Genomic DNA, 12,280 nt, shown 5'->3' with positions numbered 1-12,280 from the left:
TTTCATTCATGCACTACATACAAGGTTTTTAACAAAAGATAAGTGCAAACAAAAACATCACAGTTAGCTGAATGGTACAGCATTGGAGTGGCATGCTTAAAGTCTAGGGTTCAAACCCCCAAAACATTAATAAGTTACATCCTTATAAATAAATACAAAAGTGAAGTAGATGTAAAAAGCTTTTATTGTCCCTCCATCCACCCACAATTCCACCACTTGGTTTACAGCATAATACAATACAACATAATATACAATACATACATACACAAATACAACTAACCCGTTGGCTGCCACGCCACTACATACTACGCTAGCTACATCGCCATCAGAAAGATCGCGACCAAGGGGGACTTGTCCGAAGACAAGTCCGGGCTGACACGATGATGGAAGCCATTACGGGAATGCACACCCCAGGCAACCATCACCGCATCGACAAGGGGGGAGTTCCTAATGGTGCATTGCCTCGACGATCGACTTTGAGCCACACGGCTTGTGCAACTGTCCCACCCATGGCATATAGACCATTGGGCAGAACAGCGCTGCCGGACCCTAACAAGCTAAAAAAAGGGGGATCAAAGTGGGTGGCAGCCAACGGGTTAATTAGCACTACACTTAACACACACACACATTACATAAAACAATGATACCACGATGACGGGGCGACCACGAGGCGAAGACGGGGCGACCGGGCGACCACGATGCGACGACGGGGTGACCGGGCGAGGGGAAGATGGGGCGACGGGCAGAGTGATGACGGGCGATTCGGCGACGGGCAAAGCGATGACGGGCGATTCGGCGACGGGCAAAGCGATGACGGGCGATTCGACGACGGGCAAAGCGATGACGGGCAAAGCGATGACGGGCGATTCGGTGACGGGCAAAGCGATGACGGGCGAGGTGAAGAAGGGGCTTTTTTTTACATACGCCTGTTGTCAAAATTGTAGGGCCGGCAATTTTTTTTAGACACGTTGGGTTGGCAGTCCTACGATAACATATTGAAATTTTAACAAGCAATACTAGAGAAGAAAGAAACTTGAAATACCAAGGAGTAGTAGTTCTGAGGTTCACATCTATGTGTGTTGGCCATCAGAGTAGAAATAAAAGAAGACTGCTGATCTGGTTGTTGATAATCATTGGCAATACAGAGAAGAATATGATGCATTTTTCACATTGGAACTTACACAAGATGAGTGGGTCAAGAATGATCTTCCTTCAGAGCCAGCATCCTTTGCACTTTCAGTTTACGAGCTAGAAGTAAACACAGAAGCATGCAAACTTTGACACTGAATGCCATAATATGAGTCTAATACCTCAACCCTCAAAACTAAATCATGCCACTTGACCGGCTCAGTGGAAATGACAAGAAGATTGCAAGTCAGCATCCTTTTCGATTTTAGTTTAACGAGCTACTTCATCAAAGCAGAATCATGCAAATTGGATTCTTATTGTCAAAATTTAAGTACAATACCTCCTAATGAGCAATAGAAAAGCATGATGGAATCTCTAAGTGACAAGTTGCTAAGAGTTTTTGGATTTGGCAGCAGGCATAACAAAATTACCTGTTACACACAAAATAATCCATTGATATGCTTCACTTGAAAAACACTTGATAGTAGATAACAAACCATTTGATTTGATCGAACTTTAAATACGAATGTAATATAATTAACAAATATTGGGATACGGTTTTCACTAGTCACATAGAGCTTGATCACATAACAAGTATAAAGGAGCAGCAGCGCCATCTCGTTTTCCAATTTAGAAAAAAAGCAAGTTCAAACAAGAATTGGTAATTTTTTATTGCGATAACTACATTGATATTCTAATACTACTAATTCTAGAGCGGTACACATCAAAATAATATCAATGCAAAACGTCCTTGAACAAAACAATAAAACTTACATTAAATAAATTCTTTATTAACCATAATTCGAAGAGAAAGTTTCTCAGTAAATTGGAGATCCAACTGAAGTAGAATATTGGCAGTCAATAGCACATCTTGTAAGAATTTCTGAGGTTTATTTCAATAAAAATAAATGTTTAGTTACAAGCTTTGAATACCTAGTTTCATTGAGAAATTAGTACTTTCCATGTGAATTTTTGAATGAACATCAACAGAAGGCTGCATGAAGATCTGCATTTTAATTAAAAATAAGTTACAATTGATTCACAAAGTAATAAAATTGTGCAATAAGTAATGGCATGTATAGAGTAGAGTTCACAGCAGAACACACCCAATGATTATAATTTACAAATCAATTCATTTCTATTTAAAGGTAGGAATTAGATAAGCCCATAAAACATTCACAACTTCAAACTGGAACTGCTGGAACTAATTCAGGAACATATATACCCAAAAATATCTAGAGAACTGAAGCAAAATTACATTAATAAATATTATTACATAATAAACGGCTAGTCTAAAGAGAAAACTTAGACTAGTCTAAAGAGAAAACTTAGACTAGCCGTTTAAAAATTAACGAAAACAGTTCTGTTAGCGCACCAACTTCATTTATGGTTTTTAACATGTAAATGAAAAACTATAAGACCAATAGAAAAATAAACCTGATTTCCGTGATTTTCATTCAAATCTGAATCTAAATCATGTATTTTAAGCCAAATTTGAAATTTGGCCAAAAATGAAAAAGTGGGAAGGGTATAGCCTTTCCACTTTTGTCAAAATCGGCCAAAAATGACATCTCTTGAAATTCTCCAAAAATCAGACGGTATAATCGAAATTGAACGCTGATTTCGATTTAGTGATTGGTTTTCTCTTTAGACTAGCCGTTTAAAAAATTAACGAAAACAGTTCTGTTAGCGCACCAACTTCATTTATGGTTTTTAACATGTAAATGAAAAACTATAAGACCAATAGAAAAATAAACCTGATTTCCGTGATTTTCATTCAATTCTGAATCTAAATCATGTATTTTAAGCCAAATTTGAAATTTGGCCAAAAATGAAAAAGTGGGAAGGGTATAGCCTTTCCACTTTTGTCAAAATCGGCCAAAAATGACATCTCTTGAAATTCTCCAAAAATCAGACGGTATAATCGAAATTGAACGCTGATTTCGATTTAGTGATTGGTTTTCTCTTTAGACTAGCCGTTTAAAAAATTAACGAAAACAGTTCTGTTAGCGCACCAAATTCATTTATGGTTTTTAACATGTAAATGAAAAACTATAAGACCAATAGAAAAATAAACCTAATTTCCGTGATTTTCATTCAATTCTAAATCTAAATCATGTATTTTAAGCCAAATTTGAAATTTGGCCAAAAATGAAAAAGTGGGAAGGGTATAGCCTTTCCACTTTTGTCAAAATCGGCAAAAAATGACATCTCTTGAAATTCTCCAAAAATCAGACGGCATAATGGAAATTGAACGCTGATTTTAATTTAGTCATTGGTTTTCTCTTTAGAATAGCCGTTAAAAAAATTAACGAAAACAGTTCTGTTAGCGCATCAACTTCATTTATGGTTTTTAACATGTAAATGAAAAACTATAAGACCAATAGAAAAATAAACCTGATTTCCGTGATTTTCATTGAATTCTGACTCTAAATCATGTATTTTAAGCCAAATTTGAAATTTGGCCAAAAATGAAAAAGTGGGAAGGGTATAGCCTTTCCACTTTTGTCAAAATCGGCCAAAAATGACATCTCTTGAAATTCTCCAAAAATCAGACGGTATAACCGAAATTGAACGCTGATTTCGATTTAGTGATTGGTTTTCTCTTTAGACTAGCCGTTTAAAAAATTAACGAAAATAGTTCTGTTAGCGCACCAGCTTCATTTATGGTTTTTAACATGTAAATGAAAAACTATAAGACCAATAGAAAAATAAACCTGATTTCCGTGATTTTCATTCAATTCTGAATCTAAATCATGTATTTTAAGCCAAATTTGAAATTTGGCCAAAAATGAAAAAGTGGGAAGGGTATAGCCTTTCCACTTTTGTCAAAATCGGCCAAAAATGACATCTCTTGAAATTCTCCAAAAATCAGACGGTATAATCGAAATTGAACGCTGATTTCGATTTAGTGATTGGTTTTCTCTTTAGACTAGCCGTTTAAAAAATTAACGAAAACAGTTCTGTTAGCGCACCAACTTCATTTATGGTTTTTAACATTTAAATGAAAAACTATAAGACCAATAGAAAAATAACCCTGATTTCCGTGATTTTCATTCAATTCTGAATCTAAATCATGTATTTTAAGCCAAATTTGAAATTTGGCCAAAAATGAAAAAGTGGGAAGGGTATAGCCTTTCCACTTTTGTCAAAATCGGCCAAAAATGACATCTCTTGAAATTCTCCAAAAATCAGACGGTATAATCGAAATTGAACGCTGATTTCGATTTAGTGATTGGTTTTCTCTTTAGACTAGCCGTTTAAAAAATTAACGAAAACAGTTCTGTTAGCGCACCAACTTCATTTATGGTTTTTAACATGTAAATGAAAAACTATAAGACCAATAGAAAAATAAACCTGATTTCCGTGATTTTTATTCAATTTTGAATCTAAATCATGTATTTTAAGCCAAATTTGAAATTTGGCCAAAAATGAAAAAGTGGGAAGGGTATAGCCTTTCCACTTTTGTCAAAATCGGCCAAAAATGACATCTCTTGAAATTCTCCGAAAATCAGACGGAATAATCGAAATTGAACGCTGATTGCGATTTAGTGATTGGTTTTCTCTTTAGACTAGCCGTTTAAAAAATTAACGAAAACAGTTCTGTTAGCGCACCAACTTCATTTATGGTTTTTAACATGTAAATGAAAAACTATAAGACCAATAGAAAAATAAACCTGATTTCCGTGATTTTCATTCAATTCTGAATCTAAATCATGTATTTTAAGCCAAATTTGAAATTTGGCCAAAAATGAAAAAGTGGGAAGGGTATAGCCTTTCCACTTTTGTCAAAATCGGCCAAAAATGACATCTCTTGAAATTCTCCAAAAATCAGACGGTATAATCGAAATTGAACGCTGATTTCGATTTAGTGATTGGTTTTCTCTTTAGACTAGCCGTTTAAAAAATTAACGAAAACAGTTCTGTTAGCGCTGTAATAGTTTACACGCGCGTGGAGCGTGCAAACTATCACATGAATTTAAAAGTAAATAAAATCTTTTGCTTTACCGCATTGTATTTAGGCTGGCACAGGTCGGAACAGATCGGCACAACTGGCGAGAGAGAGAAGAGAAGACTGAAGGGGCAAGCTAAATCTAGTCCTATTTATTAGGTCTTGAGGAAGCATTTTTTCCTTGGTTGGCGTGGGTCGTGGTAGCGTCCTTTCCAACGGTCAACTTGACCTTCCTCTTTGTTCGAGAACAAGGGGGGTTTTTCCCGCAACGGTCAACTCCCCGTATTGCTTGGGGCGCCAGAGGGGTGACTTTTTAGAAAGTCGAAGACATCGTTTCTCTGTTGTCAGAGATCTCGATTCTTTACATCACCCCCTCCTCTTTTGTTGCGTCCCGCAACAATCAGTCCTAGCTTCTGTATTTTAGTTTCATCGAATGATGTGTGAATCCTACGCTGATGACACGGGTACGACGTTTCAGTTTCCTGGATTAGACTTCGTCTATTTGTCGTGCTCCCGAGTTGAACCATTCAGCCGGCATATCCTTCGTGAGTATTATTACAGTGCTTTTTTGTTTTTGTTTTTGGGGGGTGCGTATACTTTTGATCTCTTTTACATTCTCCCTTGTAACTTCCTTTGCTGACCCGTTTCTACTTAGGAGACGAAAAAATGAAACATGGTTTGAAAAGTGGACAATCCGACACCAGAAAATTATGCTATTGAGTCTAGAAGAGGGTTTTAAGGAAAGTACACAAATTGGAGCATATTGATTATAGGTACACAGCGGCGAAATTACACAATTGGAGCATATTGATTATAGGTACACAGCGGCGAAATTATAAGGGAAAAGGAAAGGTACTAGTGATAAAAAAACGACACTATGGCAATTTTATTCTACTCTTCGTGGCTGTCTACGTGGTAAGAAGGCCTCGCCTTCCTGAGTCGTGTGTGGCGGTCGTGGTTGGCGCGGTCGCGTACGGCGTGGTGGAACTGCTGTCGATGCGGATGCGGTGGATTGGGATGGGTTGGTCACTGCTGTTGGTTGTACGTCGATGGACATGGGTAGATCTGCAGCGGTGATGGCCAATGGAGGCTTTTTGAAACAAGTCATTTGGAGGATTTTGGAAAGGAGGGGGAAAGCCTTGAGTAGTAGCGAACCGATTCCGCAAAATCTCACGGCCAATACTGACAACGCGCCAAATCCCGAGACTGCTCCGAAATTCTTTACCCATCCACCGATCTTAGCGACGAAATCAATGTTCGGTGCGTCGCCGTGATGAATGAGTACGTTTGATGTCAGTAATTGACGTGAGTTATCTTCTGCGTAATGTTCATGAATAGAAGCCAAGATGTCGGCCATCACCGACGCGTGACTCAACGGCCCGTTTTGCATCGCGGGATTCATTTGCAAAAAATTTTGTAGAGAATTATCAGCTTCATACGTCGCCAATCCGACCAGGCGTCTGCCGTTTGTTGGAACTGTTGAGATTACCGGAACCCACCCACCATCCGCGTAGATGTGAGTTTTCCCATTAAAGTTGACGTAGTTAGGTTCGGGCCAATAACATGGGTGATATGGAACAAGTTGCCATCCGTTATGGGCTATTGTGAAGTTCATAAAACGGGGCTGATTTCCACATTTCGTCCGCTCGGCCCCGAAGGATACATTAAAAGGTGCGCAACGTGCAACCTCAACCTGCGCTCCATACACCGTTAATCTTGAACAACTAGGCAGTTGGAGTTGGGTAGCCGCGTACCACCCATCGTTCTTAGCACTCAAGAGGATACTATTGCGTGTTGCTTTTCGGTTCTCGCATTGGAGGCGTCTAATTTCATTCGCCAGCCGATTTACTTGGTCTAGTGCCAGATCCCTGGTATATTGATGATGAGCCGCCTGCTTGATCTCTGCTGCTAATGACGCTGGAATCTTACGCTCTGTGGTATTCTGGGAATCGATGCTGTCGTAAGACCCGTTTGAGTGTACTTCGACTAACAATGGAGTGGCTAGTGGTTCTGTAGCGTTCGTAAAACCCGAGGCATATGAGGTATACAGTTCCGGCGTTGGTATGTTAATGACAATCAGGATTTTTTCCATTCCATTTATGCTGAACAAGGCGGATTTGCCACACCGTTCTAATTCCTTCGTAACATTAACGAGGTAGTCTGTTTGGCTGATCCGATCCTGTAAGCGTCGCATTTTTGGGTCGTGAGTCTTGTACAACAGGCCGTCGTTTACCGATTCGCCTGCTAGTTTGAGATCACATGGTTTTTTTTCTTTGTACGCGTCTTCCCAAATAAGCGTTTGAAGGTTTCTGGTCACGGATCCGTTATAGGGGAATTCGATTGTACCGACGGGGGAGTTGATAGTGCAATTGTCGCACTCACTTTCCAGTGCGACCTCCGCGATTTTACAATGGAATGTGACGGCCCAACGTTTTGTCATCCAAACCGGCTGTAACGAGGGTATCACGTCATAGGTGTACTTGTGACTGCCTTTCGCGTACATTGTCTCGTTTTTGCATTTCCTTAGATCCCGCATTTCTTCACAGTCGGAAGTGGATACTGGGACGGCCCATTTACTTTCAGTAGTGTAATGCCAACCGAAGAAGTCGGTAAAGATAGATCGAGTGACCGCCCACATGCGACAAACGTGTCCTGGGAATCGTTTAACTTCTGGTAAATGGGAGTACAGGGTGTACGTAACATTTTTTGGGGGCAGGATCTTCCGATCCAAGGAGGCAGTCTTCATCGTCGAAGGCGATGAACCCATCCTTTCGCTCGTTACTACAGTCACATACAGTGGTCATGATGGCCCCTGTCGTGTGTAGGCTGGCGAGGAGAACTAACACGAAATAACTAGAGAAGAAGACAAATTGAGTCTGATATACCGAACTAACATGCTGAATGGGCAAACAACCAAAAAAAAAAAAAAAAAAATTTTACGGAACAAGACGAGTATACAACGGTAGAGGAAGATGGGAGTGGGGCTGGGTGTTTATCGCTAATCTAATAGGAAGTCTCGGAACCTGTCCGGAGGACGAGTAAGCTCTTTTTGGGCGTACAATTGTGTTACTTCCTTCCAGGGGTGCTGGAGGTACTCTAAGGGGGGGTTAGCGGAGGGGGGAGGTTTGACCAGTCAACTCGACTTGGCTCATGACCCAGATTTGGTTCGATCTGGTATCCGATGGGTTCTTTTGTAGCCGCCTGGTTCAAGTGGATGAGAGGGTCGAAATCAATTAAGTGGGCGTCTCTGACGTCATTCGGCGCGACAGCGTCCAATTCAATCAGTTCCCTGTCACCTTCGTGATCCGGGGTATTGACTTCATCTCTTGCTTCTACGTCGGCAAGATCCTCTTCGTTGTCGGAGTCCTCTTCTCTTAGCCTGGTGGCTCTTAGCTTAGACTCTCGTAAATCGTCGAAATCGACGCATTCCTCATCTCTCCAAATCATGCACTCTGTCAACGCCTTCAGGCGGTTGACGTGCGTAAGCTGGATACCATTTCCATTGTACGTACGGATTTCCACCGTATGGTTAGGGAAGACTTTTGAAACTCGAAAGGGGCCATGATATCGAGGGTTTAATTTTTTGCTCGTTCCTAATTGAGTGACCCTTACGTCCAGGAGGACGCGATCACCTACTTGAAAGTTCTCTTCCTTGGCTCTCTTATCATACTGGATCTTTTGCTGCCTTCTAGCTTCCAATAGGTTTTCTTTGGCTAGCGCAAAACCTTCTCTTAGCCGTTGCATCGTTTGGCTTTTGTAATCACGAGGGGTGATTAACTCCGGTTTCGGTCTTAAAAACCTGTCGACAACCATGTTTGGGTCCCTCGCTGTAATTAAAAAATACGGACTCTCCATCGTGGAAGAGTGTACTGAGTTTCTATATGCCGAGGCCATTGGGCCGAGGACTTCTTCCCATTGCTCGAAGCCGTTAGCAATATATTTTCGCACCATGTCCACCACTGTTTTATTAAAGCGTTCTGTCATCCCATTCGATTGAGGATGATACGCCGTCGTTGTCTTATGTTTAGTCCTGAGCTCTTGACATAAACTGTTGAATAATTGAGATGTGAAATTCGTCCCCCTATCTGTTATGATAATTTTTGGGGGCCCATGATATAAAACGATTTTGTCCATCAGTGCCCGACAGGTCGTTTCTGCTGTTTGATCGGGCAAGGCTACGACCTCGGTCCATTTAGAGAAAGCATCAGTCATGACGAGTACATATTTATTTCCTTTAGAGGATTCGGGTCTAATCGGCCCTAGAAAATCCATGCCGATAACTTCGAATGGAGCCGTCGCGATATCTAACGGGTGTAAGAACGCTCTCGTTACTACCCGTCTTTGTAACGCACAAGCTTCGCATGACTTACAATAATCCTTGATATCACGCAACATGTTGGGCCAATAGTATTTATCCCGTATCCGGAGATACGTTCGTAAAAAGGCTAGGTGCCCTGCTAATAGCGAAGCGTGATATTCTTTAATAATACTTTTCCTCAATGAATACGGCATGACCGTTTGCTCTTGAATGAATTGCCTCCTTTTTTTCGATGGTGGGAGAAAATCCCTCCTCAAAACCCCTTGTTTAATGTGGAACAGTTCGATCTCCTTTATCCAGTCTGGGTTTTCCAATTCGTCTTGTTCGGACAATGTACCTTCGTTGAGATAACGAATGATTTTTGCACAAGTTTCATCTTTTCGTTGCTCCTCGATAATATTGTCAGTGAAATCCGTTCGTTCCTCGGCAGTTACAACACGAATACGAGAGAAGAAGTCTGCGTTTGCGTGCTCCTTTCCTGGTTTGTGAGTAATTTTATACTTGACTGCCGACAATTCAATCGCCCATCTACCTAGTCTGCTTTTCTCATCCTTATGGTTTTGCAACCACTGGAGTGGTCTATGATCGCTAATGATTTCAAATTTGTCGTCCTGTAAATAGTGACGGTATCTTTTTATTCCATAAACGATGGCTAAAGCTTCGCGCTCTATGGCTGAGTAGTTCCGTTCCGCCGAATTCAAGTGTCTACTCGAATACGCAATCACGACTTCCTTCCCGTCCTGAATTTGACTGAGCACCGCTCCGATCCCATAGTTACTAGCGTCGGTGAAAATAAGGAACTCTTTATCGAAATCAGGAAGGCGACGACAGGTGGCGTAATGAGACATTCGCGCAACGTTTCGAAAGCCTTTTGTTCGGCCTCTCCCCATGTGAAGGTGGCGTCCCCAGCATTTTGTTCTCTTACAATTGTCTTAACTTTCTTGTTGTGATTATCCCTGTCCTTTTTCTTTTTAGTCAATTCTATTAACGGATGCGCGATATCCGCGAAATTTTTGATAAAACGCCGATAGTAGGATGCGAGCCCTAAGAACGATTGAATTTCTACAATGGTTGTCGGCCTTTTATAATTTTTCAACAGTGTAATTTTCTCTGGGTCTGGGGCGATTCCATTGGCTGAAATCACATGCCCTAGATATTGCACTGATTCACACATGAATTTGCATTTTGAGAGGCCGAGTTTTAAATCGGCTTCTTTTAAAAGGTTGAAGATGCGTCCTAAATTTACTAAATGTTCTTCTTTCGATTTTGAGAAGACTATAATGTCATCGAGATAAACTAAACATATTTTCCCGATGACGGAACGTAAAACATAATTCATTAACCGTTGAAATGTGCCAGGCGCATTAGTCAACCCGAACGACAACCTATTCCATTCGTAGAGATTGTTATCCACTATGAACGCTGTCTTTTCTTTGGAGCTGTCGTCCATTTCTATCTGCCAATAGCCTGAAGCTAAATCTAAGGTCGTGAAATACTTTTGCCCGTGAAGTAAGTCTAGAACATCGTCTATTCTAGGCAAGGGAAAGGAATCTTTTTTTGTTATACCATTGAGTTTTCTATAATCCATACAGAGTCGGATTCCTCCGTTTTTCTTTTTTACTAATACTACGGGGGCCGCCCATGGAGATACGGACGGCCTTATTATCTTGTTAACTAATAATTCCTGCAAAATACTGTCAAGCTCTGGTTTTACGTTTTGGTGTATCCGATAGGGGCGTAATCTAATGGGTCCTTGTCCTTCCGTATTAATGTGATGCTTTCCCATATAGCACATTTCAGCCGTCGGATGTCCGAATCATGGCCGAACATCCGTTAGATATCTATGTACTCAATGGGTAGTTCCAGGGATGTCCGTCGGCTAGTCACCTTGGAAGTGCAATGGATGTGCGAAAATTATATTCTACGGACCTCCTTCCAACAGCCAAAAAGATTTTCAATTGTTTCATTTAAGGATCGGCTTCGAGCCAATCGGGGCGCTTTTTTGCAAATCGGGTTTCTCATTTCGGGCCAAGGAGGCGTGGCTCAGGGTGGAAAATTCTTCTCCCCGAATTCAATTGGGGTTTGCAATCAATTGGATTGCAATCAATCGATTCATCAATGCAAAAACATTATCGATTGACCCGATTTATCCGATAACAACCCCGATAATAGCTCGTTCTACCCGCTTGCCCCGATTTTTACTCTGAAACCGAAAGAACGGCATTTTTTTTTATTGCTTCGGGGCAACGGGTTAACCTCAAATTTTTTCCCGCACCGCCCCGGTTGAAAAAATGGCACCTCATTTCAACCCCGAATGCACTTTATCGGTGCGGGGCGGTTAACTCGATTAGAACTAATTTGGGGCCGATCATTAAGTTTCATTATTAATTGTCAAAATTTCTTGAGAGGGGGAAAACTTAACCGTGTTCAAATTTTTCCCTTGAACGTATTTTTATTTGAAGTCCAGCATTTAAAATGAAAAATTTAAAAAATAAAGGAGTAATGATCTATTTGCCGGATGGTTTATTTTAAAATTTATTACAAAAATGAATAAAATATATGAAAGTCGTGAGTTTGTTTGCACAAGCTTTCCGTTTAGCTTATGGGAACCAAGCCATTGAAAATTAACTCACAGAAAATAAATATTATTCGGCATCTAATAATATTAAAAGCAAGTATACTTATGATAGGATTATAATTTCAAATAATAAAAAACTACTTTAAACTTAATAAATCATGCTGAAGTTTAAAATTCAAAAAATATTTAGCATAAATTGTTTAATTTCAATTTATACACCTCTGGTTTAACCTAAGTTCGACATCATCTTTACTTTTTAAAAATCTTGTATGTGATTTGTTATCGTAAAAGCTCAAGTGTTTTA

General features: G+C 40.3%; 1 protein-coding gene and 2 long non-coding RNA genes across 5 annotated transcripts; all 3 read right to left on the bottom strand.

Annotated features, from left to right (window-relative positions):
* Window positions 1-166: 166 nt before the first annotated feature.
* Window positions 167-1,741, bottom strand: LOC116930691. 3 transcript variants are annotated; one of them, XR_006651381.1, is made up of 6 exons: window positions 1,626-1,741; window positions 1,469-1,559; window positions 1,311-1,409; window positions 1,182-1,248; window positions 1,043-1,116; window positions 167-982 (listed from the first exon to the last, which is right to left on the bottom strand). It is a non-coding gene; the product is annotated as an uncharacterized LOC116930691 (long non-coding RNA). The 3 variants fall into 3 exon arrangements; XR_004398506.2 differs by having other exon boundaries at window positions 1,311-1,406; XR_006651382.1 differs by lacking the exon at window positions 1,469-1,559 and having other exon boundaries at window positions 1,560-1,704.
* A 33-nt stretch (window positions 1,742-1,774) lies between these two features.
* On the bottom strand, window positions 1,775-2,423 carry LOC123475816. The gene is made up of 2 exons (XR_006651265.1): window positions 2,062-2,423; window positions 1,775-1,998 (listed from the first exon to the last, which is right to left on the bottom strand). It is a non-coding gene; the product is annotated as an uncharacterized LOC123475816 (long non-coding RNA).
* A 3,023-nt stretch (window positions 2,424-5,446) lies between these two features.
* On the bottom strand, window positions 5,447-7,756 carry LOC123475890. The gene has a single exon (XM_045179096.1). The coding sequence runs from the start codon at window positions 7,716-7,718 to the stop codon at window positions 5,967-5,969; it is 1,752 nt and encodes a 583-aa protein (XP_045035031.1). The 5' UTR covers window positions 7,719-7,756; the 3' UTR covers window positions 5,447-5,966.
* Between the last annotated feature and the right edge of the window lie 4,524 nt (window positions 7,757-12,280).

The sequence above is a fragment of the Daphnia magna genome, linkage group LG9 (genome assembly GCF_020631705.1).
Source record: "Daphnia magna isolate NIES linkage group LG9, ASM2063170v1.1, whole genome shotgun sequence".
NCBI classification, from domain to species: Eukaryota; Metazoa; Arthropoda; class Branchiopoda; order Diplostraca; family Daphniidae; genus Daphnia; species Daphnia magna.
This window is presented reverse-complemented; position numbering and strand designations above follow the sequence as displayed.